At 46.4% G+C, this 27838-nt stretch overlaps 1 protein-coding gene across 2 annotated transcripts in view; it reads left to right on the forward strand.

The window, feature by feature from the left end:
* ISM1 (isthmin 1) overlaps nucleotides 1-27838 on the forward strand; it is a 75912-nt gene that overhangs the window by 43457 nt on the left and 4617 nt on the right. For both annotated transcript variants that reach the window (XM_048222315.2, XM_026503018.4), the window contains exons 2-5: nucleotides 4957-5196; nucleotides 14139-14403; nucleotides 22433-22576; nucleotides 27153-27242. In XM_048222315.2, the coding sequence (XP_048078272.1) occupies nucleotides 4969-5196; nucleotides 14139-14403; nucleotides 22433-22576; nucleotides 27153-27242 (727 nt within the window). In that variant the 5' untranslated portion in view covers nucleotides 4957-4968. The remainder of the gene's footprint in view (nucleotides 1-4956; nucleotides 5197-14138; nucleotides 14404-22432; nucleotides 22577-27152; nucleotides 27243-27838) is intronic.

The raw sequence follows: 27838 nt of genomic DNA on the forward strand, positions 1-27838 counted from the left end.
CATTAACCGCTAAAAGCTTCCTCAATTTCTGGCACATCTAAGTACCCCAAACTCACCTATACTTCCCAGCCTAAGCTCTGGAATCAGCCGGCTATTTGTCCAGGGAGCTCTGGTTTCCTATAATGAGGGCGAACTCCTTGAAATGTAATGATAATATTTTAAGAGAAGTTAAAGGAAATATTACATTACACAGTGAGTAATACATTTGAGAAATGTAATATATAGACGCTGACACAGTGAGAAGACTCTGTAAAGGTACAGCGAAGGGCATAGATGGCAGAGCTGTTATCTGTAGCCCGGTTGCCACTGTGAAGCTCACCGTGATGACTCACTAATGTCGGTACCTCTCTCTGCTGCCATTGTGTTCATTGCACAGAACAGAGCCCCCCGCTTTGAGTCCCTTAACTGAACAGGGCTTGTCCCTTTCCACTGGTAGTCACAGCTCTAATGTTAGAATCACAACAGGGAACGTTGCTACTGGTGCTGCAGCATTGTCAATGTTAACATTAATGCTCGGGGTTATGGTGAAAGAGGTTCAGAGGTCACCAGTCCAGGACTCCTATGATGGCTCTACCATGCCGTCTGGGACCCAGGCTCCCCTAGCTTTCCTTTCAGCCATCTTTAGAGACTAGCCTTCAACCTCATGCCTGCCAGCAGACTCGTTTCACTTGAAGCACTTGTATGTGCATTCCAGGTAGGAGAAAGTCGAAGAGAGAGGAAAGCAAAAGGTATATTGCCTCCCACTCAGCAATCTCATTGGGCACCTTCCATGTACTCTCATTGGGTGGAGCTGCATCACATGGTCGCTCCTAGCTGCAGTGGATGCTGGGAAATGTAGTTTTAGCCAGGTACATTGCCACCTGAAAGGAACACTGAGTAAAAATAAATAAATAGAATAGGGGAATAGAATTGGGGAGGCAATTGCAATATCTGCCACAATACTGCCATCTAAGGGTCCCATTTTATTATTTTATCATTGTTGTGAACATTTTATTATTACTTTTTTTTTTTCATTTTAGATAAGAATAGTGGTAAAATCACGGAGGGACAGGACAGACTTTATGCACAAAGATGGGGAGCGTCGAGCAGTAGCTATACGATTTGGCCACCGTAGATCGCCTGCCTCAGCTGTTGAGCAGTGCGTGTGTATAAACCACATAACAGCGTTAGCGCCTCTGTTCCTCTTTTTATTGGTAATCCCAGCTCCAGAGAGAGCAGTGCGACCGGAGCTGCGGCACTGATTGAAGATCAGCTCAAAGACACGTTGTGGGTAGAGATGTTTTCTCAAACTGACCCGACCTCCTCATGTCATGTGAATGGAGGCAAAATGAATCCTGCAGCACCTCAGAAAGTATGGTGACGTTTCCTTTCTTCAGCGCCTGGACTTTCTCAAGATAATGCCTTTAAAAAAGGGCGTTTCCTTTCCAAATGAAACACAAATTATTTGAAATCTTCATTTTGTGGTCCACCCTTCCTGAGAATCTTCACTCTCCTAGCATAACTTAAGTAGGACACTCAGCGGGTGAGCCCATTGATACAGATTGAGTGACGGCCATCAACCAAGACGGGGGCGGGCGGGGAGGGCTCTGCAAGGAAGATGTTCAGTGTGTTCCAAAGAAAAGATGAAGAAAAAGCTTTCTCCTGCATCGTTGGCGGGTCCTGTCTTCTCCCTCCCACCCCAGATGTAAAATTGAGATTTTCAAAATAATGGCTACTCCTGAATCTTGTTACTGATTGAATAAAGTGGAGTTTCATTTTATATGAAGCATTGTAAGACATCCTTCTCCTATCCTAAGGCTTCCAGTTTCTGGAAATTTGGGGCCATGCCATTGCAGGGAACCAAGGTTTCCAGTTAAATATGTTTTGATAAAGATGCAAGACGAATTCGGATATTCAGAGGTTGTGATTAGTGTTTCTTTATTACTTCCCATCTTCCAAATGCTTTATGAACACTAAGCTTGTTTGGGGCATGGGGGGGGGGGTTGGGAAAAGATGGAGAAATGCCACAATTGTGTGCAGAACTCAAGCCAAAACACACTTTAGCCCCAGTCTGTTCCCAGCAGAGGAGCTTGTGGCTGGAGCTGACCAGCCGGTTGCCCTAACTCTACACTTTCTCTCTCTCTTTCTCTCTCTCTCTCTCTCTCTCTCTCTCTCTTTTTCATGTGTAGACACAACCCAAGTGAGTTGTCCTGACCATCCTGCTGGGACAGCATGGGACTCTCCTTATTATCTGCTGTTTTACATGGAGGATTGTGGAGCCACAAAGAGTTTAATGAGTTTTCTTGGTTCATGGCTAAGCCAGGATCCCTCTGTAGTGGTGTATCTCCTACCAAGATATTCCAGAGTCAGACCAAGAAACCAATCAGATTCAATTCTTGGTTTTTCAGCCATCTAAACAAAATGCCAAACAGCATTTCCTCTCTTCTCCCAAAACGTGCGTTTTAAGAGTAGACGTGTACTTCATCACAGGGTAAAGAAAGGAGAGCTCCAATTTTAACCCAGTTAAGCAGTGTGTCCCAGTGACTACAATGAAGTTAGGGCTGGATTCTCAGGCAACCCCTGAAGCAATTGGCAAGCAAGCCTTGGTCCCCTTCTGAGAGTTATCCTTAAAAATCCTCTGCAAGAAATTCTCCATGAGAATCCAACTGTGCTCACTAACACTGTAGGAGAAGTTTTAGGGTTGGGGATCCAGGAAGAAGAACAAGAGAACAATTGCCTTCAGTCATCTCCCCTTGGACTCTGATAAAGAGAACCCTTATGTTGAGGGAAGACTTAGCATGTTCCTCTCTCTCTGTCTCTCCTTCCCCGGCTCTCCTCCCCTCCCCGCCCCCTCTCTCCATGTGCTGGGCTCAGTCTCAGCATAATATATTTGGCCCTCATTGCATTGAGCAATGCCTGGGAATGCCGGGCAATTCCCTTTGCAAGGATGTGCCAGGAGACAAAACCATGGCAGAGAGGTGGCTGGAAAGGTGAACAAAGACACTGCCTTTGGCCACATTTCTTGAACAAAAAGGGAGGGCAAGCAAAAACACGATGAGGAGCAGCCAGCTTCTCCCTACTGTGTAGCTCTCTAACTGCATGTTTTAAAGAGGAGAGAGCAGATGGGCTATCTCTGTCTTGCATTTGCAGGAAAGGGCGCCCCAGCCTATTGCCGGAATCGCTGCCTGGGGAAGGGTCGGTGTGCAGCCTGGTGGTCCCTTGCCCTCTTGGCATGTTCACCAAGGTGGTCTCTGCACCGGCACCTTTATTCCTCAGCTCCATTTCTGTTTAAAGGATATAGGAAAGATCTATGCCCTCCGATTAGCTCTCTAAGAAGATATTTATCTGGTACATGTGTTTCATCCTCTAGCTGTTCTTGACCTCTGGAACTCAGAGTTTGGAGTGTTTTGATACCAGATGTAACCCTTTGGCTGGGTCAAAGGCACCGCAGTGGGGGCAGGGAGTGCGTGTGGAGACAGCGTGCTAGAATATACACTCCAAAACCCCAAAACATGCCCAAGAATAACAAGAGCATTAACCACTGACCCAAACGCTGGTGAAATTCTATCTCTACATCTCCCTTCACCAGTAAACATGAGAATGCCATCCCTGAAGGGATGGAGGAAACCTCCAATGAGAGGTCCAGGGAGAACAAGAGGAGGAGAAAGGCTGGTTTGGGAAAGAAGTCCAACAACTTCTAAACTCTTCAATCACTACAAAAATTTTCCCCAAGTGACAACTAAATAGAGACATTTTTTACTAGCTGGGAAAAACCACAGAATTGTACTTTTCTTTTCAGAATAAAGGAATTAAATTTCAAAATGCCTTCTTGTCACTTTTTCTTTGGCTATCCCCATCTCTTCCTCCTCATCACATACTGTCTTCCCTCCTTCGCTCCATACCAGCCTCACTGGTTTTCTTTCTGTCCCACAAAGGGGTCCAGTTCATCCCCAGCTCAGCACTGTCTTACTTGCTGTTTCCTCTGTGAGAATGTTCCTCCTCCAGATTGTAGCAGGTGTTTGGGTCTTGCCTTCCCAAAGAAGTTTTCCCCAGCGACCTGTCTGATGTTGTCCCTGGCCACTCTCCATCGTGTTCTTCTTTCTTCTTACCAGTCACCACTTTCTGATCTGATTTTATTTGTCATATTTATTATTTCATTCTCTCAGTTAGTTGTACACAGTAAGAGAATAGGGCCCAGATCTTTTTCATGGCTCTACCTCCTGTGCCTAGAATGTGGTTGATGCTTGTTGACTGGATGGATGGATGGTGGATGGATGGATGGATGGATGGATGGATGGTGGATGGAGAGATGGATAGATGGAGAGATGGATGGATGGGTGGATGGAGAGATGGATGGATGGATGGATGGATGGATGGATGGATGGATGGAGAGATGGATGGATGGATGGATGGATGGATGGAGAGATGGATGGATGGATGGATGGATGGATGGATGGATGGATATAGTCAAGATTTGGCTCAAGTTTTTTATCCAGTTTGGTCAGATCTTTTGTTCCATGGTCTGCACCAAAGAAATAAGTTCTGGACATGGGAGCTGTAACTAAGGCCAGAGTGATTAATTAATTGAAGCTCTGAAAAGGAAACCATCATTTGATTCCAGTTCTGAATGAACACCTATTCTCCTTCAAAATAACACTTCTGTGTTGATGTACTTCAATGTTTAATAAATACCTTATTTATTTATTATACCTATATATTATTATACCTATATGCATAACACCTTAGCCCTCAGAAAATTCCCAAGTGGCAAGCTGGGGAAAGTTTCCTGATGGTTTGGCATTTTGAAGATGGAGTAACTAAACCAACGGGAGTGAAGCTGACTTGGGAATACCATCCTGGTTTAATTCCAGCCACTAGAATTGTCTTTGCTCTTGAGTTTAATGGACTGCTAAGGTTGGTATTTTCAAATCACGTGCTTCCTATTTATTTGTTCGTTTGCTTGTTTGTTTGTTTTAGAATACCCTCCACATGGAAAGTGACTCTACAGCAGAAACGAGCTTTCCTTTCTCCAAAGAAACAGCAGGGGAACATCTGGACCACCAGGCTGCACACCAACCCTTCCCCAGACAGCGATTCCGGCAAGAGCCTGGGCACCCTTCCCTGCAAAGAGACGGCCCCAGATCCTTTCTGCTTGATCTACCAAACTTTCCAGATCTTTCCAAAGCTGACATCAATGGGCAGAATCCAAATATCCAGGTAATGCTTGAGAGTTGACAGGTGGAAGAAAATGAAACACTCTATCTCTTTGTGTCCTGATCTGATTCCAAAGCAACTACTGCCTTATCTCACTTTCTTTCTTAACCCCTTATGAATCTGGTTTATGATCGTATTATCTCTGTAAGAGCAGTGTTGTATTACATCTCTGTGACACCCTTGATTGGGACATGCACCATTATTTTATGCACCACTAAAGAAAGAAAACACTGATAATTAAAGTATGACACACCAATGATTACAATACATCCTGCTTTCAGAGATGTAAAAATGTAAAAACAAAATGAATTTATATGCCCTGAAATTGATAAAATATGGTAGCTGTAGGAAAGGGCCAATTTAACATGGAAGTACACTCAGCAGAGCATGGTATGATTTCAAAGGTACTCGGGAAGTCACGCTCTCAAATACCTCTTAGCTTGCCCTGGATACCAGCAACTCCTTCAGGAGGTGACAACACTTCAGTTGCTCTAAAATGTAAATGACTGATTCAAAAAGTTGGATGAGAGGAAGGGAGTGAGAACAAAAGTAGCTAGGGGAGACGTGAATCTGTACCGCTAAGATGGCCTAGGATGAAGCTGAGGGAAATGGGAGGTTAGGGAAAAGGGTACCTGGGATTAAAAATAACAGCCCTCATCTACGCTGAAATAGACATGCTTTACAAAGCAAACATTGATCTGATTTGACTCTCCCAGCACCCTCATGAAGGAGATGAAGCACACGTCATTCTTCCATTATCAGGAAAGCCACAGGGACTCAGGAAGTTCCTATTTGGTTTGCCCAAGGTTACATGCTAGTAAACGGTGGTTGGAGCTCAAATCTAGGCTCCTGGGCTCCTGAGAATACTCACCCTACCAATCCATGTTTCAGAGGCAAACTCCTGATTTTGAATTTTGCTGGTACTTCCCTCTGTGTCTTCCCAAAGATGGGGTCCATGATAGCCAAGGAAGGGGACTAGTCAACGAGGCAGCCTCATGCCTGTTGTAGCTCCTGTCCTCATTTGCCTGCTTCCGTACTCTTGAGTTTGTTCTCATTCTTTTCATTTGGGGAAGGGCAGCATTGTCTTATTCTTCCTCTCTGCTTCTAATTCCAATCAGCTTACATGGCCGAAAGTTCCTGAACCTGACCTCGGAGCAGTTGATCCTTAATTAAGTTAACTGTCCCTCTCTCAAGACTAACATTCTCGGCATGACACCATTTTAGGTCAGATTTCCTTGGTCAGAGTTGTTCTGCTCCTCACACCAGTGTCATAGTGGCTAACAGATGTCACTGAGAATACACCCCAATTAGAATGTTGACCAGCCCCTACTGTGTATAAAATGCTGTGTTAGGGTTATGGGAATGTAGGAAATGTATGACCTTCCCTGTCCAGGAAATGACGTAGGTATGAAGGTCCCGGCTACCGCCCAAGACAGTGCCAAAGGGAACATGGAGACAGAGGAGGAAAAAACGTTATGTTCCACTGTGAACAGGTCTGAACAGATGGGAAGAAGTAAGGTAGGATAAGGTTGAGGGTCTAGAAATGAAAAATGTTTCAGAGGTCACTCTTTGACGACCCATGCCCAGAAATCACTGCATGCACCTGTTCCCATCTCCAGTGAGTCTTGTATTGTTCTAATTGATTAATTGGAAAAACAGGCCTTTTGCTCCACTATTCTCTCTCCAGGAAGTGGTTACATGGCTCTCTGCTAAAGAACAAAGGATCCACTTGGGGGAGGGGCAGATTGGCAAAAAAAAAAAAGGTGCAGACATTTCCTTGATGTTACTTGACAATGCTCCCCATTGGGCCTTTACCTATAGGAAGTAATTTTTTCCCCTTGTTTATAGATTTTATGGTTTCAGGATCAGACCACCTTCACTCCAAGGGAGCTTAGGCCATGCCCAAAACAATTTTAGGCTTGCTGTGGCTCACATTTTTCCCCCACAAGTGGGAAATGTCACTGTGGGGTTTAATGCTGAAGATTGAGCTATTCATGTAATAAATTTAAGAATTTCTTATCTAAAGTTACAAGAAAATGCCTGGATGCAGGGACACTGAAAGTTCGGGGAGAGTGTCCTCTCACTGGAAAGTTACTACGTACCTAAGAACCAGACCTGGAGCAGAATTTCTCAGGATCCCCTGTCTCTCTCCTAGATGAATCCGTAAGTCTAGGAGTCCCCAGACCTCACTTGGGCCTTTTTAAAACATGAACCTAGGGGCACCTGGGTGGCACAGTGGTTAAGCGTCTGCCTTCGGCTCAGGGCGTGATCCCGGCGTTACGGGATCGAGCCCCACATCAGGCTCCTCCACTATGAGCCTGCTTCTTCCTCTCCCACTCCCCCTGCTTGTGTTCCCTCTCTCGCTGGCTGTCTCTCTCTGTCAAATAAATAAATAAAATCTTAAAAAAAAAAAATAATAAAACATGAACCTAAATGTCAGGGGAGAACAGTGGTTGAGATCCTCAGACCTGGGAAACCCAGATTCCTTTTCCAAAAAGGACAGGGAGACTGTGAAGTGCTAAGCCCTCGACAATTCACACGATGGATGGATCGATGCATGAGGTCCGTAAGCACCCAGGGTTACCGTTCATTTTAAACCGTCCTTACCTGTGTTGTTTACCTGGATGGGCAGTAAAAAATGCTCAGGAATGGCTCCATCTGGCTTCCTCGGGGCGAGGGGCTGTTGGAGTTGGTGAATGTGGAGAGAACTAGAATGACCCAAACAGGCAGAGAAAAAATGGAGGTGAGTTGTGAGAAGGCCACACACAAGAGTCTGGCAAAGACTCTTGGACTTTTTTAAAAGGCAGCCTCCCTCTGTACTGTCACGAAGGTATGACTGCAGAGATGGGACAGGTGGAAATGATTTCCCTTGTCCCCTCTACGACCCCAAGGCCCATGTTTACGTAGACTTACAAAAGGGGCAAAGTAACAAGCAGGTGCTTTGCTTTCACTGTCTTACCACCACCCCACCCCACCCCCAGCCTGGGAACAAAAAGGTCACCTTCAGGCGCTGCTTCGGAAAGGGAGGCTTTGGAGCACAGGGCGGGAAGAGGACAGAGCGGCTCACGGACGTCCTCATTCCTTTCCGGAGTTGGCCTTTGGACGGCAAAGATCGCCATAGCTCCCCAAATCATGGGTTTCCCCACCGCTGCGAATATCAGGGTTATGGGCAGAATGGATTCGAAATTTCATGGCGCACCAACCCAGAGACTGTGAGAGTGCAGAGCCCACAAGGACTAAGGTACGACCACCTTTCTGTCCACTGCCTGGACGGGCCACCCCACTTCTGCTCTGTACATCCCCACGGCCATTAGCCTTCCGCAGGCAGGAGAGGGGTGAGCAGCCTATGTTTTACCGATCTGATGACCTGTTGGCCCTAAAGAAAAGAAAATTGAGTTGTGTTTCTGGCCTTCTCTTTCTGGAAGATCACAAAGGTCACTCAGAAAGATGTTCGAAGAAAGGATGAAGCACCTGCTATCCCTGAGAGCCACAGCCTAGGCCTGTGTGGAAGTGTGTGTGTGAGTACACAAGCACACACGCTCACACACACACTCACACGCACACACACACACACAGCCCTGGCCACTGCAGCCCCATGCACCACTGCACTTGAGTAAACCAGTTCCCTGGTGGTCCTTTAAAAGATGAGGTGCTTTCTAAAAGGGGGTGATGGGTTGTGTTGGCAGCCCTTACCCCTTCCTCACGGCACTGCTCTTTTGTTGAAATGCACTGGTTTGACACGGGGCGGTTCAGCCAAGCAGACAGCCCCAGCGATCACCCAGGGCCGTCAAAGCATTTTCTCTTCCTGGGGAGCAGAGCGAAGACAGGTGAAGGGCGCATCAGTGGGTCAGCTTCCGCTGCCAGGGCCCCTGGCCTCGTCGCCCCCCTCCCCTGGCAACCTGCCCCTCGCCCCCACCTAGCTGTCCTTCACTGAAGCCAGGGAGCTGAACAGGAATTTGATACCCTCTCTCTGAACAACACCCCCATCCCCTCCAGTGTCTGAAAGAGTTTCCCACGCTCTAAGACTAGGGTCTGCTGTCCCTCCTGCCAAATAACCCACACCTTTCCAGAGGGACATTGCTGAGCCTGCACAAGGGGTCACATCCCTCCTGGACCTCTTAACTCTGGGGAAGGGAAACCCTTTAACAAGCCCAGCTTTTTGGAGCTTTTTTAAACCCCCCTCCCCACCAAGCCAGGTGGGACTGGCTTAGGGCTATGGAAGTGAGTGAGAAAAAGACAACATAGCACAAATTAGAAAGCAATCGCCTCAAACTCCTGAACCCGATCTCCATATTAAATTTGAAACAATAGTAGAAGTTGGATTTTGTTTAAAAATAAATCAATCAATCACTCAGGAAAGAAAGGAAATTCTCCCAGGACAAGTTAGACTTAAACGTTAGTATTGTTGGCCAGGTTTTTGGTCTGCAGCTGATGGTCAGATAGCAAAGACAAAAGTCTCTGAAATAAACTCATTATTAGGCTTACTGCATCAATTCATTACCACGGTAGCTAGTCACAACCGATTATTCCTCTTTTCTGGATCAAGCCGAGATTAGTATTCGTTTCAACCCATATACTTATTTCTTTTTTTTTTTTTTCCATTGAGGGAGACTTAAAATAGTCACCTACAGGTCTTTATTCCCCTTGAACAGACTTATCTACATGCCATCGGCCCCTTGAGTACCACAAGGTACAATCAGATGGCTTGGCCAGGGCCACAAATGTATGTGCTTCTACTCTTGATTCCCCTCCTCCTTTGTCTCTAAAATACTTTTAAAATGGCAACTCTGGCCAACCAGGAGCCAGGAAATCTCTGTGCCCAAAGCATGGCCCCACACACCTCTGGGGACAAGCCTGTATTGTGGAGATTCTCATGGGGGCATTTTGTCAAGAATATGAATGACAGAGTCCACTGACCTGCACTTGGGATCAGGTGCCGCCACTGAGTCGGCTAGGCTTGGCCACGATAGCTGCCTGCAGGTTACGCGACCTCTCTGTGCCTCAGTTTCCTTGTCTGTAAAGTGGGGGTGATAATACTACCCACAAGTACCTGTTGTGAGAGTGAAGTGAGAGCATCCATGTGAGCACCTCGCAAGAGGGATGACAGGTGAATGGTAAGCTTCCCCACACGGTCAGTGCAGGTTGGTGATGACCGTGGACTGAGATGACAGAGGACACGTGTATAAAATAATCGGGAATCACGAGAACTAGTGTTGAGACCAGCTCTACACCTTCCTTGCTCTTCGCCTCAGGAATGTGAATGCTTCACGCCAGTTTCTGTGCCTGAAATTCAAAACTACCTTGTGGAGAGCAAGCAGTAATGTCGGGGCCCGCACGCTGCAAGTCTCAAAGCATTAACCGCCATTAGCTGGGCTACCACAGTTGTTCTTAGAGCGTCCGTGAGTCTGAGAGGAGGGGTTTCTATATCTCCGTAGTCCATTTGGTGTTCCTTCTGCAGCAATTGTCAAGGAAGGAGGGGTAGCGTAATCTTGGGCCTTTCACCGGAGATTGTTTTCTTGTCCCTGGATGCTCTGTGCTCCTGAGGAAATCACTTCACCTTGGGGCTCCTTCCTGTCTAGGAAATACTGACCCATGCCTACCTAGTCACCATAGCTTTCAAGGCTTAGAGGACCGAGCTAAAAGATTCTAGAAGATTCTCCTGAGCTGAGAAGGTCAAGGCTTCTGTATCCTCAGAGTCATTAGTTGATTAACTGGTAGACTTATCAGATGAAGTGTAAAGAGTTTGTTTCTAATAAATGTCTTAACTATCAAGAGGAGGAAAGAAGCTGGTAACATTTCGTAGGATCTTATCCTCATTTCCCAATTTTAGACTGAATTCCCCAAACTGGCACCTATTTTGGACTCTCTCTCTCTTTTTTTTTTTAAATGAAGTTGACAAGATCCTGCCAGAAGTTGGACTTGGGTCTTTTGAAAGAGTTCTCTTGCGTGTACTGTCTTGATTCATGGTATGGAAAAGTCCAGAAGAAATAAATATACTAAGACACCTCAATTATGTGTCTTAACGAAGAGAAAGGATGCTAAGGACTAGCATCGTTATCGGCTTGGAAATCTGTTGTACTCACTCCCACACCTGCAGCTCATCACCTCGATTATTGTTTAAGGCACCTTTATCAACACATTCTTTGATGCTAAAGAACATAGAATGAGAGCAACAGGAAATATAAAACTAATCCCCGCCATCCAAGAAGCTACTGATCATACTCATTAAGTTTCTTTAATTGGATGCCTATAAAATTTCAGGTTCAGGATTAGATTTCTTCTTTTGATATCAGTATGAGATTTCCACATTATTAACCATAGGGAAGGGTGGGTTCTAAGGTTTGTGTGTTTTTTTGTTTTGGGGGGTTTTGTTTTTGTCTTTAATTCAATTGGGGCAGTGGCCAGAAATTAAAGGGGAAAAAGAAACCTCTAAGCTGTTGAGATTTAGTCATCGATATAGTTTTTGGAGTAAATTCCTATTTTGCTACTTATTGCCTGGCCAGGCAACAACTGTATTTTGTTTGGATCTGCACAACGGTTTGGAAAAAGAAATAGTATTGACGGTAATAGCTTAAAACATGAAATTGTTTTTATTCCTGGCTTGGAGAAATTGCAGGGCACGTTTTGCTTAGGCAATCCCTTTGACTCCAGTCTGAATACAAATGGAATACCAAAACTGTTGGGCACGTTCCCCCTTATCTTCTACCCAGAGACTGATTTCATTACCATAATTGCAGGCTTGCCTGGCTCTTGGCAGCTTCTCCCCTCCGAGACCCTTAATAGCCTTACGGATGATTGTTGCAGCTCAGTTGTTCTGTCTGGAGGCAGAGGCGGACGGGACTGCTGAGGAGAAAGGTTATGTCTCCAAAGGCTCAGCCTTGCCCCGTCACTGCCCGGCATGGTTCTGCCCCCGGCCAACTGCGCACTCCTGGGACACTTGTCCTTTCAGAGTGGTGTATGGGTCCCAGTCACTCTCCAGCGACCAGCCATTCCAACAAAACAGCAGTGATATAAGACATTTGATTTCCTTTTTTTCTTTTTGAAAGATTACTAAAAGTTCCGTAATTACTTATAAATATGCAAGGGATGCTTACAAGACTGGAGAACTGTGGTGGCGCGGAATAAAGCCGGTGGTGCCCTTCTAGGCATCCCACTCCGGAAAAAAAGATCCCTTTGGCCGGCTGCAGCCCGAGGACACTCCGGCCATACTCTTGACCTTGTATCTGGACCACACAAGGTCACAGGCCAGGCACGGCATCGGCCCAGCAGCTTCCTTGGAAGGTCAAAGCAAGGAGAATTCAAATCTCCCCATTCCTAGCACATAGGGAGGGGGCTGTCTGTCTCAGGGATGGGCACAAACTGGTGCAATTTGACCGAGCACACAGCAGCTCTCTCAGACACCAGGTTAGGGCAGAACTGGAAACGCATCTGCCCAGTCCATCGTGCGCTGATTACTCAGAGCACATGTTTCTGATTCATTTGTGCACAGCTCATCCAGGGGGTGTTGCAAGGGCTATGTGATGGCCAAAGGAGCCCAGTGTGTCTTTTATTATATTTTTCAAAGAAGTTTCTCTACGTTGATTGTCTCTCAGAGCCAAGAAACTGCATTCTTCCAGCCCCGTGACTTCAAAAGTAGGCTCTGTAAATCCGAGAGCAAGTTCTAACCTTGGCTCTGGGATTCTCTGCTCTGACCCTAAGGGTCGGTTGAGGAGTCTGTACACAGGGTCTGGAGAGGGACTGAGTGAAGTCACAGCTGTAGATCTTGAGGGCCTTGTGCTCACACCTCTACACAAGCTATGGCAGCCAGCCCCCACCAGTCCCTGCAGCCTTCGTGCCCCCCTGCTTGCATGAGGGGGTGGTATTTCTGTGACTTTTTGAGAGGCAGTGTGGCAAAGTTGTTAGGAGCATGGGCTCTGGGGCTACACTAGCCACATCTACCACTTGCCAGCTGTGTGACCTCAAGCAAGTTGTTAACTTCTCTATGAAAAGCTAACCTGTTGCTGTCTAGCAACCAAAACTTAACAGCTTGAAGCCATGACCATTGGATTGCTCACGGTCCTGTGGGCTAGGAATTTGAACAGGGCTCAGCCAGCAGAGTTTGTCTCTGGTCCACATGGTATTGGATGTGGTAACCCAACTGGACTGAAGCATCCAAGATGGCCTCCCTCACATGTCTGGGGCCCTGGAGCTGGCCATTGGCTGAGGTACCTCAGTTCTCCACCAGGTGGCCTCTCCCTTCATGTGGTCTCTATGTGTAGGGCTTCCTTATCTAGTGGTAGGAACATTCCAAGAGAATGAGAATGGAAGCTGCAAGACCTCATAAGGCTTGTCACAGTGTCACTCCTACCATATTCTACTGGACAAAGTAAGTCACAAGACCAAGCCAGAATGAAAGGGAGATGAAATCACTTCTTAATGGGAGGTGTAGCACACACCTTCAAGGATGGGATGAATTGCTGGGGCCATTTTTGCAGATGGTCATCATAGGGACCCATCAGTAGTACCAACCTTATACGGTTGTTATGAGGATTCAATAAATTAATATATGTAAAAGGCATTTAAAACACTGCCTGCTACAGACTTAGAACTCCATAAGTGTTCGGTTTTATTATAATTACTCTTGTGTCACCTCAGGAACACATGTAGTACATGTTTACTCCTTGAATTAAAGACCTCCCAGCAATGTAGTCATCAGCAAATCAGGAACCCCAGTGATGACCTGTATCCTCCCAGCCTGAGGCCCATGTATGTCAGTCCTATCTGGACATGGGGTCCACTGGGCCATCTCTGGGTGTTTTCCATCCTATATCACCATGTGGTCTCAGTATTCCTCTATGAGGGACACATCCATCATTTCCCTCTGCTTTCTTAGACTCTCTTCCAAGGCTACCTAGTTTGCAGGCTGTAGACCCCTCATTGACTCTGGCCTGTTCTGAATTCTTCAGGTCACCATAGAGGTGGTGGATGGTCCTGACTCTGAAGCAGATAAAGATCAGCATCCAGAGAATAAACCCAGCTGGTCAGTCCCATCCCCCGACTGGAGGGCCTGGTGGCAGAGGTCCTTGTCCTTGACGAGGGCCAACAGCGGGGACCAAGACTATAAGTACGACAGTACCTCAGATGACAGCAACTTCCTCAACCCCCCCAGGGGGTGGGACCGTCCAGCCCCAGGCCACCGGACTTTTGAAACCAAAGAGCAGCCAGAATATGGTGAGTTTACCACCCAGCGATATAAAATTGGTGGGGAGAATAAATGAGGATGATGAGACCTAATGGACATGGAGCCAAGCAAAACCCAGTTTACAGTATGTGGTTTTGGGTCTTCTGTGAGACATACCTCATAAAGACTTTGTTCCACAGAAGCCCCAAGGAGGCACCAGCAGCCACATTTTTCTGGAAAGACTATAATTTTTAAATCATACCAATTATCCTATGAGATAATTTTTTTTTTTAGTTAGGGGTCTTTGAGGTTCTGCCCCCCCATTTTAGTTTTATTTCTAAAAATGAAGAAATTGCCAAATTAACTTCCTTGTACATTTTACTGTAAAAATTCATACTGAAAATCAGTTTAGTCAAAAGAGATGTGTCCAGCTGCTTCTTCTGCGCAGGCAGCCATGTTTGACATTGGCAGTGAAGCAGCCCTTGGGGACCCACAGGAACGTGTGCTTCATGGGTTGTCAAAGGAAGGCTTCCCCAATAATAAATTTCAAGATGCCAAGTTGGGACTTCTAGTTTCCCCTGTTTTTAGAGTAGGAAAGGGGAGGTAACAGGCATCTTACAAATTCAGTGATTTAAATAATAAAATCCTTCTTCACTTGAGTTGGGGTGGGAGACAGAGTCGGGGAAACTCAGCTCCACTCGGTCATTCAGGGATCCAGGCTCCTTCTCTCCTAGAGCTCCGCCAGCTGCCAGGGCCTGAGTTATGCACAGGATGCTCTGCATCTGGCTGGCAGCCAAGGAGACAGACAGGTGGAGCCTGGAAAAGGCACAAGCTCTTAACCACCTCAGGCTGGAGACGATACACGTTGTATCTGCTCAGACTCTATTGGTGACACCTGGTCATGTGGCCCCACCTGGATGCAAAGGGAGCCGGGAAACACATCCTGGGTGTGTGAGAAGAGGGAAGAGACCTGGCGAGGCTTCATGGGGAATCAGGCAGCCTACCTTGTGTTACAAGAATATCTGAGGTAGGGGCGCCTGGGTGGCACAGCGGTTAAGCGTCTGCCTTCGGCTCAGGGCATGATCCCGGCGTTACGGGATCGAGCCCCACATCAGGCTCCTCCGCTGTGAGCCTGCTTCTTCCTCTCCCACTCCCCCTGCTTGTGTTCCCTCTCTCGCTGCCTGTCTCTATCTCTGTCGAATAAATAAATAAAATCTTAAAAAAAAAAAAAAAAGAATATCTGAGGTCATCCACATGCCTCCATCATGATGGTGTTCTTCGGGGCTTCACCACCAGCAGCCTCAGGAACAAATGCTATATGACGGGAATGACTTGTCCCGCACCACTCTACTCTCACCCTTACCTCCATTTCTCAGTAGAAAGACCAGCTGTATATTGGAGAGTCCTTTCTGCCACTAATAGATGATACCAGGCAACTTTCAAAACAGGAAGACCTTTTTTTTTTTTCAAGATTTTTTAAATTTTATTTATTTATTTGACAGAGAGACAGCCAGCGAGAGAGGGAACACAAGCAGGGGGAGTGGGAGAGGAAGAAGCAGGCTCCCAGTGGAGGAGCCTGATGTGGGGCTCGATCCCAGAACGCTGGGATCACGCCCTGAGCCGAAGGCAGACACTTAACCGCTGTGCCACCCAGGCGCCCCAGGAAGGCCTTTTTTTAAGAGCATGCCTGTGGCTGGCACTGGGCTGGGCTCTGGGAATCCAACAGTTAGAAAGACACAGGCCTTCCCTAAAGAGGATCTCACCTTTCTGTGGACAAGGGAGAGAAGTTGAGTGATGGAGGAAAACAGTGCCATGGTAGAGATACATATCAGATGCTAGGGGAGCAGAAAGAGAACTCCCACACTCCTCCCAGCCAGGAGGCTTGTAAAACCTCCCCTTTCCCAGAAGAAGTCCAGTTTATCTGCTTTCCAAAAGAAAGGACTAGGGATGATGGCCAGCATTTAGGTAGCACTTCCCATGCAGTAGTCCCTCTTCATGGCATCTCACATACACTAGCTTATTTAATCAGCTCTCTGAGGCAGGTACCCCATTTTACAGATGGGAAAACTGAAGCCTAGAGAAGTGAAGCAACTTGACCTTAAGGGTCAAGTCCTAGGTTTCATCTCAGGCAATCTGAGCCCAGAGTCTGTTCTCTTAACCACTTTGTTATTCTGCCTCTCTGGGGAACAACAACAACAAAATAGCACATTCTTGAAGACAGTAGAGTGGTTCTAGAAATGCATGCTTAACTTGGAAGACAGAAATGGGAAGGAAAGCAAGAGAAACCCAGAGGATATCTGGTGCCAGTCTGACATGTCGCAGGTTTCTGGCTTACCCTGTTTGCCCAGCACACAGGGGACATTGTTTTGAAGAATGGCACTCAGACCCTCCCCATCAGAATCCCTTGATTGCATAATTAAAGTTATCAATCCTGGCCTCAGCCCCTTCCTTCTATACCAGTGGTCCTCAAGGCATGAACCCCAAATCAACTGCATCAGCATGGCCTGAGACTGTGACAGGAATGCAAACTTTCAGGCCCCAATCCCAGGCCTATTGAATCAGACACTCGGGGAGGCATCCCCCAAATCTGGGACTCTGGTGCACTGAGCACCACTATTCCAGAGCAACGGTCCTCAGCCTTGGTTGCTCCTTATACTCACCTGAGCAAGTTTTTGAAGTCCCAGTGCCCAGACTTCTCTTCAGACGAGTTACATTGGGATCTCTGGGGGCGCAGCCCAAGCGTCAGGTTTTAAGGGCTTGTGAGTGCCTCCAGCGTGCAGCCCAGCTTGAGAGATGCCGCTGTCCTACTGAGCTAGAATGTCCAGGAGTGAGACCTGGAGTTGGTCGTTCTTCGCTTTTTTGTTCCTTTCTTTTTGCAACCAAAGTCACCTGGTGGTTCTCGAGCTCATCCAAGTCTGAAGACCGTGACTAGAAACAACTTTTGCCTCTAAAGCCCTTAGAGAATGCACTCTGAATCATAAACACGAAGAGCATCACCCGTTTCAATCTTGAGGGTAGAATTTACTTCTCCTAGGACAGTTACTTTGGCTGCCTGAGTCACCTTCACCCGCGCTTTCTAGCCCTAGAATACCTGTGACGTGTCTTGGGTCTGGATCCGACAGCAGCCCTGGGCCATGGAGAAACTCCCATCTTTTACGGTTTGGGAGTACCTCTTAGGAACTTCCTCATCATTGGAGTAGGTATCAGGATGGCTACTTTATAAGGAAAATCTTGTCCCTTAAATACCCCTACAGGAATGCTTCTCAGGAACGCAAATAACCTGGGGGCCTTTTCAAACGCAGCTTCTGATGCTGTGGATGAGGCTGGCACTGCTGGTCCTCGGACCGCACTTTGAGAAGCAAGACTCCATGTGGCAGATGCTCAGTAGTGTGCAAGCTGAATGAATGATCACTGCTTCTCTGACCGGCTCACGAGGAGCATATGATTTCCAGAACTCTGTGCAGCATCAGATGAGCTGAATGCTTTTTTTTTTCAATCAACAAGCAGCTATTAAGCAGTTTCTAAGTATTTGTCCCGGTGTTGGGTGCTGGGAAGGTTACAGGGAGAGAACAAGTGGCTGGGGAGGGTGAGTTCCCTGCGGTGGCAAACCCCTTGACCCTCCGAGCGGAAGTGTGCGCGGCCTTGTCGGAAGTGCACTAAAACGGCCCAAGAACTGGTCTTTGTGGAGGATGTCGATCTCAGACTTTTAAAAGGTAGGATCTTTAGTAAGAATTTAAATGTTTGTGGCCAACGAGTACTTCGAAAAAACCTAGGTGAAAAAAAAAAAAAAAGAGTAGAATGGCATCCTTAGAATACATTATGAAACAGCTAGGCCTGCTGGGTGGAAGTTAGCTAGACCTCCTGGGTGACTGTGGAAACGTGATGTGGCCGCCAGCTGGCTGCGCTTGGGGCTGTATTTGAGATGCTACATTTGAAATGCCTTCTGTAGAGATACTTAAGGTGCCATCAAGGTACAAAGAATGAGTCCAAAGAAATATTTTTCTGTCAAATAGTAGTACCCCATTCCCAGAATTGCTCTGAATAACCCGGACAATGAAATCAGATAGGCATTGCTTACTGTAACCTGGGTTTGGGACTCTGTTCTTTACAATTCTCTGACTGGTCACAGGCCCATTTTAATAGAGTTCACAGTGATCTTTGTCAAGGCTTTTTCTTTGTAATATTGAGTTATGGCCACATCAGTGGGTGTCTTAAAAAAGAGAGGCCGACATGGGCCGGAATTCAGGCTGCAGGAGTACCAGGATATAGAACGGCATACGACAGGAGCAGAGAGACCTCACATCTCATCCCAGCTCTGCCAGGTTTGGGCTGTGTGACCTTAGGCAAGACCCTTAACCTCTCTGAGCCTCAGTTCCCTTATCCATAAAAGGAGCATGTTTCCACCTACCCGCAGGATTATTATAGGAGTTTAATCAGTATGTTTAGACAGAGAAGCTGGTTACAGCAGGCCCTCAATAATTGGAAGCCACTCTCATCTACGATTAGTGGTGGAGGCTTGCCCGTGACCAAGTCAAGACCCAAATCACTCCAGTTGCCCAGACACTGTAACTGACCCACAGAACTCTAGTGCCCTGAAACTGCTTAATCACTACTTGAAAATTTCCAATGACATGCCTTGAAACCCAGCTCTCAGCCCAGGACACTGCGGATTGTTTTCTTCCCTCACTGAGCTCTTTGATGTCACAGGGACTGGTTTTTACTGTCGTTGTTGTCCTCTTAGCAATTACTGCTGTTCACATTCATTTTCTGCTCTGAGCGATGTTTCCTGGCAGGTGAGCAAATGAGAACAGGCTTGTTTCATTAAAGCAGAATGGAATACTGCCCTCAAAGCCTTCTGTCCTTCGCACACATTAAACAAATAGAGATTCCCCAAGAGGAGGGTCTTTCCTGGGACATTCATCTGAGATGGTCTGCTCTAGAGCCTTCAAGGTGGTGAGCTGACATACACGCTTTGTCCTAGGAGGTGGCTTCCTTTCTTCGCTAGCCTAATAGAAATGATTAGCCACGTGGCTACGGAACGATTGTGCCTGACTTTGGGGGACCACGTTTTAAGTTTGGAAGATCAATGGCTTTGTGAGCATTTAAAATAAAAACATGAAGAAAGTCACTTACTGGGATAATAAACCCTTCATTGTTTCAGAGTCCACTAGCCATCTAGAAAGCATATTTTAGGGAGAATGTTATGGTATATTTGTAATAGTTAACTTTTGCTGCTTAAGAAAACACCCCCAAAGTTTAGTGGCTTAAAAGAACAAATGGGTTCTCTCTTAAGAATCTGCAGTTTGCCTGGACTGTTCAGCTCTAGGCTGGCTTGGCTGGGGCTGGGTGGTCTAGGATGGCTTCCCTCAGCCCTGGGGCCCTAGCTGGACCACTGCACATCCTGAGGGGGCTGGCTGGGGTCTCTCTCTGTCACCCTCCAGGTGGCCAGCCCAGGCTCCTCACATAGTGATGGAGGAGTTCTCTACAGCAAGAGGGCAAACCCTAATGCACGAGCACTTTTCCAGCCTCTGTTTGCATCATATTTGCTATTTTCCCATTGGCCAAAGCAAGTCACGTGGCCCAGGCTAGGGTCAGCAGGAGAGGAGAGTAACCGAAGGGTAGAAATGGGGAGAGGAATTATGGAAGTCATTTTTCAGATAATCCAACGCAGTACTAATATTCAGTAATTTAGATGCAAGAGACCAAAAGCAGAAATTACCTTGTGCAAAGATTCTGATATAAGCCTCATGGCAGGTTTAATGCTGAAATCTCAAAGTTCAAGGATATTTCCCCAAATTATCTCTCTATATTACTGCAACAGGAAGGAAAGGTTGCAAGAGATTTCTAGACAGTTGAGGTCCCATTGCTTCTGCTGAGCCAGGCAGAAGCACCACTTGGCATTACTGGATTATGTACCCACCATATCAGTGACAGGAACTCTACCGATGTGATTTAATATACTTATTCTGACTGGCCCACTGCCCCCTTTATGAGTCTAATGACAATACAGTCTTTATTTGTGACTTTTTGTTGTTTTTGTTCCCTTCCACAAAGCTGGTCTTGGTGGTACGCATAGGATGTGGTGAGTGTGTTCACATGTGTGTATTACCCACTGCACCCGAATGCTCCCCCTGAATCTCATGATTGTTCTAGGCATAGCTAGGGTGTTCTTGGGGAGATTACCAAGAGCTACCAGACCACAGGGCTTTTGGAGGAAGCAGCAACTGCCCCTACCAAGGCAGTTTCTCCCTCTGGAAGCAGCTTGTCTCTCCAATTCTACGTGTTGATGCCTAGTAAGAGATGGGAGAGATGGAGAGGCTCACAGTGGGGAAACGGGCCCAACTCCTTCACACGAGACAGTAGTTTCAAACATCTGGTTTGGCTGTGTTGCTGGAAAACCATTTCTTAGAAGAAGATCAAAATATAAAAAGATTCCTTTTGGGGAGAGAGGAGAAATGGATGGGGGCTCTGGGGGCAGGCAAGGTGTGGGCAAACTCTCTGCTCTGGGTTAGGGATGAGGACACAAACATGAACAACACCCCCCGCCCCAACTCCGTTTAATGGGCTGAGGAGACTCAGCGGCCCCGTGTTTGCCTGAGGAGTGTTCAGAGCGAGTACCATGTAAACAACAGCCTGGGAGGCTGGCACAGAGCCCGCACTGCAGGTAGAAACATGTGTGGACTGCATTCCTGCCGGGCCTACATAGTAACGATCACCACGACCTGTTATGAACCAAGAGGACCCCTTCCCAGCAAAGCGCATGCCTGTAGCCCCAAGCTTGGACCTGGCAGAGGTCCCGAGGCTCTAGGAAGAGCTGGGTGAACCAGAAGAAATTATTACAGAGTAGAGATGCTGCAGAGGGAGTCATGCTGTAGAGATCAAGGCTCAGCACTAGGACCCAAACTTTCCTTTCTGTTATCCTTATGACCTTGGGTAAGTCCCCCCCACCCAGTTGCTCTAGGACTTAGTTTTGTTTTTTTTGTTTTTTTTTTACTTCTAAAAATAGAAACCCCTCCCACTCCCAGGTCCCCCTAGTTTGGTCTACTTCTCCTTTTATCCATACCATTTATTAGCTTCTAATATACTGTATAACGTACTCATTTTTTGTTTATTAATTATTGCCTGACTCTTCTAACTAAAATATTAGTTCCACCAGGACAAAAATCTTTGAAAGTTTTATTTAATGATATTTCCCATATACCTAGAATTATGCCTGGCATACAACAGAGGCTCAATAAATATGCATTGGCTAGATATTAAGTGATGACCTCGAAGGATCATTTCTAGCTTTACCATTATGTAGCGGTTATATACTGCTGTGTAACAAACCATCCCAAAATTCGGTGACTGAAAACAACAGCAGTTTATTATTTCTCATGATTCCGTGGCTCAGGAGTTCCGGCAGGGTCCCACAAGGTAGTTGCTCTGTTCATCGTGGCATCTGCTCTTTTCAGCTGTCCACTGGGAAGGGCTGGAAGGTTCAACAAGGCTTCGCTCATGTGTGCAGTATCTTGCAGCCCCTCATGTGGACTGCACATGGTAGTCTTCCACGTGGTAGCCCATAATTTACAGGTTTAGCCTCAGCTTCGTTCACAGTGACTGGAGTGCCCAGAATAAAAGTCAGAATCTGCCAGGCCCCTGGGGCTGAAGTCAGCTCAGATTTTAGGGAGGGGGAAATAAGCTCTTTCTCGCTCTCGCTCTCGCTCTCACGCTCTCAATGAATGTGTGTATGGGGAGGGAAGGAAGGGATGGTGGTCATCTTTGGAAACTACCTACCATAGTATTCCATGATCCCATACTTTAGAAATGGGTGCATTCCCAATAAGCACTTACTGAGCGCCTCCTAGGGGTCAGGCCCTGGCCACGTGCGGACCACCACAGTGCTCAAAACTTCAGCCAGAGTCCCTGCTTTTACGAAGCTAATCCCTAAAATGAACTCTGGATCCACAAGCCTTCTGGTCCCCTCCAACAGTGAGAACGAAGGAAGAAGACATCTATCTGGCAGGCTGCCTGACAAGGGGGATTTGGGGACTCTTTGGGCGAGGCTGGTGGCTGACTGTATCCCTGGCTTCCTTCCAGATTCCACGGATGGTGAGGGCGACTGGAGTCTCTGGTCCGTCTGCAGTGTCACCTGTGGGAACGGCAACCAGAAACGGACCAGGTCTTGTGGCTACGCATGTACCGCAACAGAATCTAGGACATGTGACCGTCCAAACTGTCCAGGTGGGTTTATGCAGGAAGTGGCTCCAAGTTCAAGGGTAGTTTTTCATTTATATTAAGACCTCAGAGAAAATGACTTTTTAAAGGACAACCATTTCCCTAATAAGAATTCTGACCAGACTGCAACAACAAGAGATGAGTAATGAGCTGAATGGATGAAAAGATGGGTTTTCTGAGTCTCACGCCCAATTACAACAGCCATGACGCAGAACCCAATGGCACAGTGTACTTGTTTAATTTAAAGGAGGGACTCTGGTTAACTTGGGCCTTTGATGTGGGATTTGTTGTTCCTTGAAGAGACACACACACAGAGACATTCATGGTCTGAGAAGGAAGCCAGGACGAGAGGTTTTGCAGACACATACAGGAAAACCATGCAGGTAGCCCTGTCGATGAGGCATGAGAGTTGCTGAAGGCTTCATGGGAGGAAACTGAGGAAACGTGGCAGTTAATTATTACTTTTTTTTAAAGATGCATTTATTTACGTGAGAAAGAGAGAAAGCAAATGGGAGGAGGCAGAGGGAGACAGAGAATCCGGAAGCAGACCCCCTGTTGTGTTCAATCCTAGGACCCTGAGACCCTGACCTGAGCTGAAATCAAGAGTCAACTGCTTAACAGACTGAGCCACCCAGGCGCCCCCAGTTAATTATTACTTTAAACTGCATTGTCAGTGTTTTAAAAACGAAACTAATTGTAAACTTGGTGAAAGGCCATATTAGGGGTAAAAAAATTAATTGTGTCTGTCTGTAGCAATTGGGTGTCAAAGTGTGGCCTGTTTTTATATGGCATACCCACTTTTAAAGGGTCAAGAAAAAGGAAACAAGGAGGAAAAGAAAGAAGCGGAGGAAAAGGAGGAGATGCAAGCGGAGGAAAAGGAGAAATATGCAACCAAGACCACATGTGACTCACAAAGCCTAAAATATTTACTCTCTGACCATTTACAAAACAATTTACCAACTCCTGTCTGTGGTTTTGCATTTACTTGTGTTCCCAGGGCCAGGTAGAATACCAGCTCAGAATAAGGTCTCACGTTCTTCCAACAAACTGCACATTCTGAATGACTTCATCTGAAAGGTATTTCAGAGACAGAAAGTTTGATCCCTACACACCCAAACTTTCCTTTTTTTTTTTTTTAATTTAAATTCAACTAGCCAACATATAGGACATCATTAGTTTCTGACATAGTGTTCAGTGATTCGTCAGTTGCATGTAACACCCAGTGCTCATCACACCACATGCCCTCCTTAATACCCATCATCTGGTTACCCCATCCCTGCACCCACCTTCCCTCCGGCAACTCTCAGTTTGTTTCCTAGAGTTAAGAGTCCCTCATGATTTTTCTCCCTCTCTGATTTCTTCCCATTCAATTTTCCCTCCCTTCCCCTGTTCCTTATATTCCACATATGAGTAAAACCATATGATAATTGTCTTTCTCTGATTGACTTATTTCACTTAATATAATACCCTCCAGTTCCATCCATGTCAATGTAAATGCTGGGTATTCATCCTTTCTGATGGCTGAGTAATATTCCATTGTATATATGAACCACATCTTCTTTATCCATTCCTCTGTTGAAGGACATCTCAGCTCCTTCCACAGTTTGGCTATTGTGGATGTTGCTGCTATGAACACTGGGGTGCATGTGTCCCTTCTTTTCACTATGTCTGTATCTTTGGGGTAAATACCCAGTAGTGCAATTGCTGGGTTGTAGGGTAGCTCTATTTTTAACATCTTGAGGAAACTCCATACTGTTTTCCCGAGTGGCTGTACCAGCTTGCATTCCCACCAACAGTGGAAGAGGGATCCCCTTTCTCCAGCTCCTCACCAACATTTGTTGTTTCCTGTCTTGTTAATTTTAGCCATTCTAACTGGCGTAAGGTGTTATCTCATTGTGGTTTTGATTTGTATTTCCCTGATGCCAAGTGATGTGAAGCATTTTTTCATGTGTCTGTTGGCCATCTGTATGTCTTCTTTGGAGAAATGTCTGTTCATGTCTTCTGTCCATTTCTTGACTGGGTTATTTGTTTTTTGGATGTTGAGGTTGATACAGACTTCCTTTTACTTTTGATTTTTTTTTTTTTTTTTTTGAGCGAGAGAGTGCAAGCGAGTGGAGGAGCAGAGGGTGAGAGAGAGAATCCCAAGCAGGCTCGGTACTCAATGCAAAGCCCGATGCAGGGGCTCGATCTCATGACTCTCAGATCATGACCTGAGCCAAAATCAGGAATCCGGCACATAAAACTGAGCCACCCAGATACCCCCAGACTTCCTCTTTCTACTCCTAGAACTCAGTTTTCAGGCCATAAGGCTGAGATTTGAAACAAAAAAGAAGTGGAAGTGGGCGCCTGGGTGGCTCAGTCGGTTAAACAATTGCCTTCGGCTCAGGTCATGATGCCTGGGTCCTGGGATTGACCCCTGCATCAGGCTCTCTGCTCCCTTCTCCCTCTGACCCTCTCCCCTCTCATGCTCTCTCTCTCTCTCTCTCAAATAAATAAATAAAATCTTAAAAAAAAAAAAAAAGAAAGAAATGGAAGAGCAAAGGGGTTTCCGAGGGGAGAGAGGAAGGATCAGATTGGGCATGCATACGTAGGCAAAGCAGCGTATGTAGAAAATGGGGCTAAAATTTAACAAGAGGCTGTTCTGGCTCTATGTCAGCCATGCAGGTGGATTTCAGAAAGTGGAACAACCATCAGGATGCTTTTCCTGATCTTTCTCATGCTCATTATAATGAAGCGGAATTGGAAGTCTGATGTGATGGGATTTAGCTAGGTGGTAATAAACCCATAAATAATAATAAGATAGAGGGAGGAAGAGGAGGAAGACAGGGAGACAATAAAGAAGGAAGACAAAGAGAGTATGAAGAAGACAAAGAAGAAAAAAGGTGATAATGAAGATCATGGAGAATAGGATTTTTTGAGGATTTAAGTATCAAGCAAATTTCTAACGTCTTCATGTACCTCATGTCATTGAATCCTTGTAATAGCCTCAGGAAGTGGGTGTTTATCACTGTACCCACTCGACAGCTGTAGGAACAGGCACAGGGTTAACTTTACGAGTCACACAAGCAGCAAGAGATCAATCTGGAACCTGAATTCAGGCAGTCTGATTCCAGAGTCCATGTTCTTAACCATTAAACACTTCCACTGCCACCAGGAGGAAGGATATGGGGCTCAGCCCCTCATGGATACTGACAGCATTTAGTGTCGGGCCTTGGGGGCTTGCCTGTTGTTTTCGTTTCCCGAGCTGGTACCCAGATCCAAGTCTACCACCCAGCGACCGCCATTTTGAATGTTTCTCTGCCACCATTTTGAATGTTTCCTACTCATTTTCTCTCATCACCTACAGCAGTGTGCCCAGCACCCCTGCTCACATGTTTTCTTCTCTCCTGACTCTGCCCTTCTTCCATCCTTTCTGCCTCTCTCTTCCTGGGCCTTCCAATTTTTTTCAGGGCTCCTTTGAACATGAAGGAATTTAGTTTTTTTGTTTTTTGTTTGTTTGTTTGTTTGTTACAGGATCTCTTTTTTTATTTGGTTTGTTGATTCTCAGCCTTACTGGAAAGAGTCATGGAGCAGGCAATCTCCCTGGCCTGGCAGTGATTAGACTATAAAAGTTTGTCCCCTAGGTCAACCCTACAAATAAGTTCAAGGAGTCTCACATAAAATCAGAGAGAGCCCCTTAAAGGAAATCAAGTCATGCCTCTCAGTCAGCCAAGACTCATCACCAACATATGTTCCACCACCCCAGCCTCCTCAGAGGCCTCAGCTAGCACAGCATTCCTGTTTGTAAAGGAAGCCTGGATGGGAGTGGTAATTTGGGGGAGGAGAGGGGAACCAGGAAGTATGAGACAAATTGGATTCAACCCCTCAGAGCAAGTAACAGCAAGCCCAGCTTCCTCTCTTTGGGGCATCATTGGCGGTTCTGGACGTCCTAGAGCGTGAGATGTCTGCTCTTTAGCTGTGGTCTGCTGTATCCTCAGAATGAGCTAGAAAAGACTCCTGGGGAAATTATCAGCTAACACTCACCACTTACTCCTGTAAGTGCTTTCTTTACACATAATTCACTAAATGCGTTGAACTCTATGAGGTGGGGCACTTATTTCTCCCCATTTTACAGATGTGAAAGCTGAGGCGCATGAAGGTTAAGTGGCTTGCCCGAGGTTACAGGCTAGTAATGATCTGAACCCAGGCAGTCGGTCCTTAAAACCGGTATTGACCACTAGACAAAATATTAACCACTGCCTCTAAGGCAGTGTGTCACCCTGACACCACCAGTGTTGCAGACAGACACGTGTCCCCTACTGCCCCAAACCCCATTCCTGGAGCTAGTGAATGAGCTCCTTAAGTCTCATTCAGGCACATTTGGATCTGATTTCATGCTGCAAATGGTATCTGGGGTTTTAATATATTTTATGCTCTACTACCTGCTTTTTACTGTTTCCTCTGCTGGCAAGTTCCTACCCATGAGTAGTAATGAACACAAAAAAGGCTTTGTTCAGGTGTATTTGTTTCTTGGTTTGCTGGGGAGGTGGGGGGTAACTTTTTCCATATAACTAGGGAAAAATGAGCTCCTGTCTGTGTTTAGGAATTGAAGACACCTTCAGGACAGCTGCCACCGAAGTGAGTCTGCTGGCGGGAAGTGAGGAGTTTAATGCCACCAAACTGTTTGAAGTTGGTAAGGAGATTTTCCCCCCATTTTTAATCCAAATATTGATTTAATATTTTGGAGATTCCTTTTTCCTTTGCAGTGCCGTCCCATTCTAGGATCCATTTAAGTGTTTCGTTTTCGTCTTATGGGGTCCAGTTCTCCCAGCATATTTCTTGCTCACGAAATATACTCCAAGCAAGAGAGAGCTGTCCCATGCCTCCTGCAGCAGGCCGAGCAGAGTGGAGAGCCCTCTGTGTCCGCCTTGCTTGCTACCCACCCCTCATGGCGAGAAGTGGGACATAGCCACTCTCCCCTCAGCACGGATTCAGTCTCCAGTGGGGCCTCGGGCCACATGGAATCCCTTCTGACAGCCCTCACTGAGTGTCCCCAAGAAGTCAGGAAATGCTGATTTCAGTGCTGTAGCAAAAGGAGGGAAGGAGGGAAAAGGAGCTATCTCAGTATTGCGACTGCCTCCCTCTACCACATACACTTTTGTAAACCATTAGTATACTCGGTTACTCGTCTGCTCGAAAGTGCTAGACCAAACACAATCAACATGAGCCAAGCCAAACTGCAAGTGACTACTCGGGTGCAAGGGGAAAGCTTCCTTTTTTCAAAATAGC

Source organism: Ursus arctos, unplaced genomic scaffold (assembly GCF_023065955.2).
Source record: "Ursus arctos isolate Adak ecotype North America unplaced genomic scaffold, UrsArc2.0 scaffold_16, whole genome shotgun sequence".
NCBI classification, from domain to species: Eukaryota; Metazoa; Chordata; class Mammalia; order Carnivora; family Ursidae; genus Ursus; species Ursus arctos.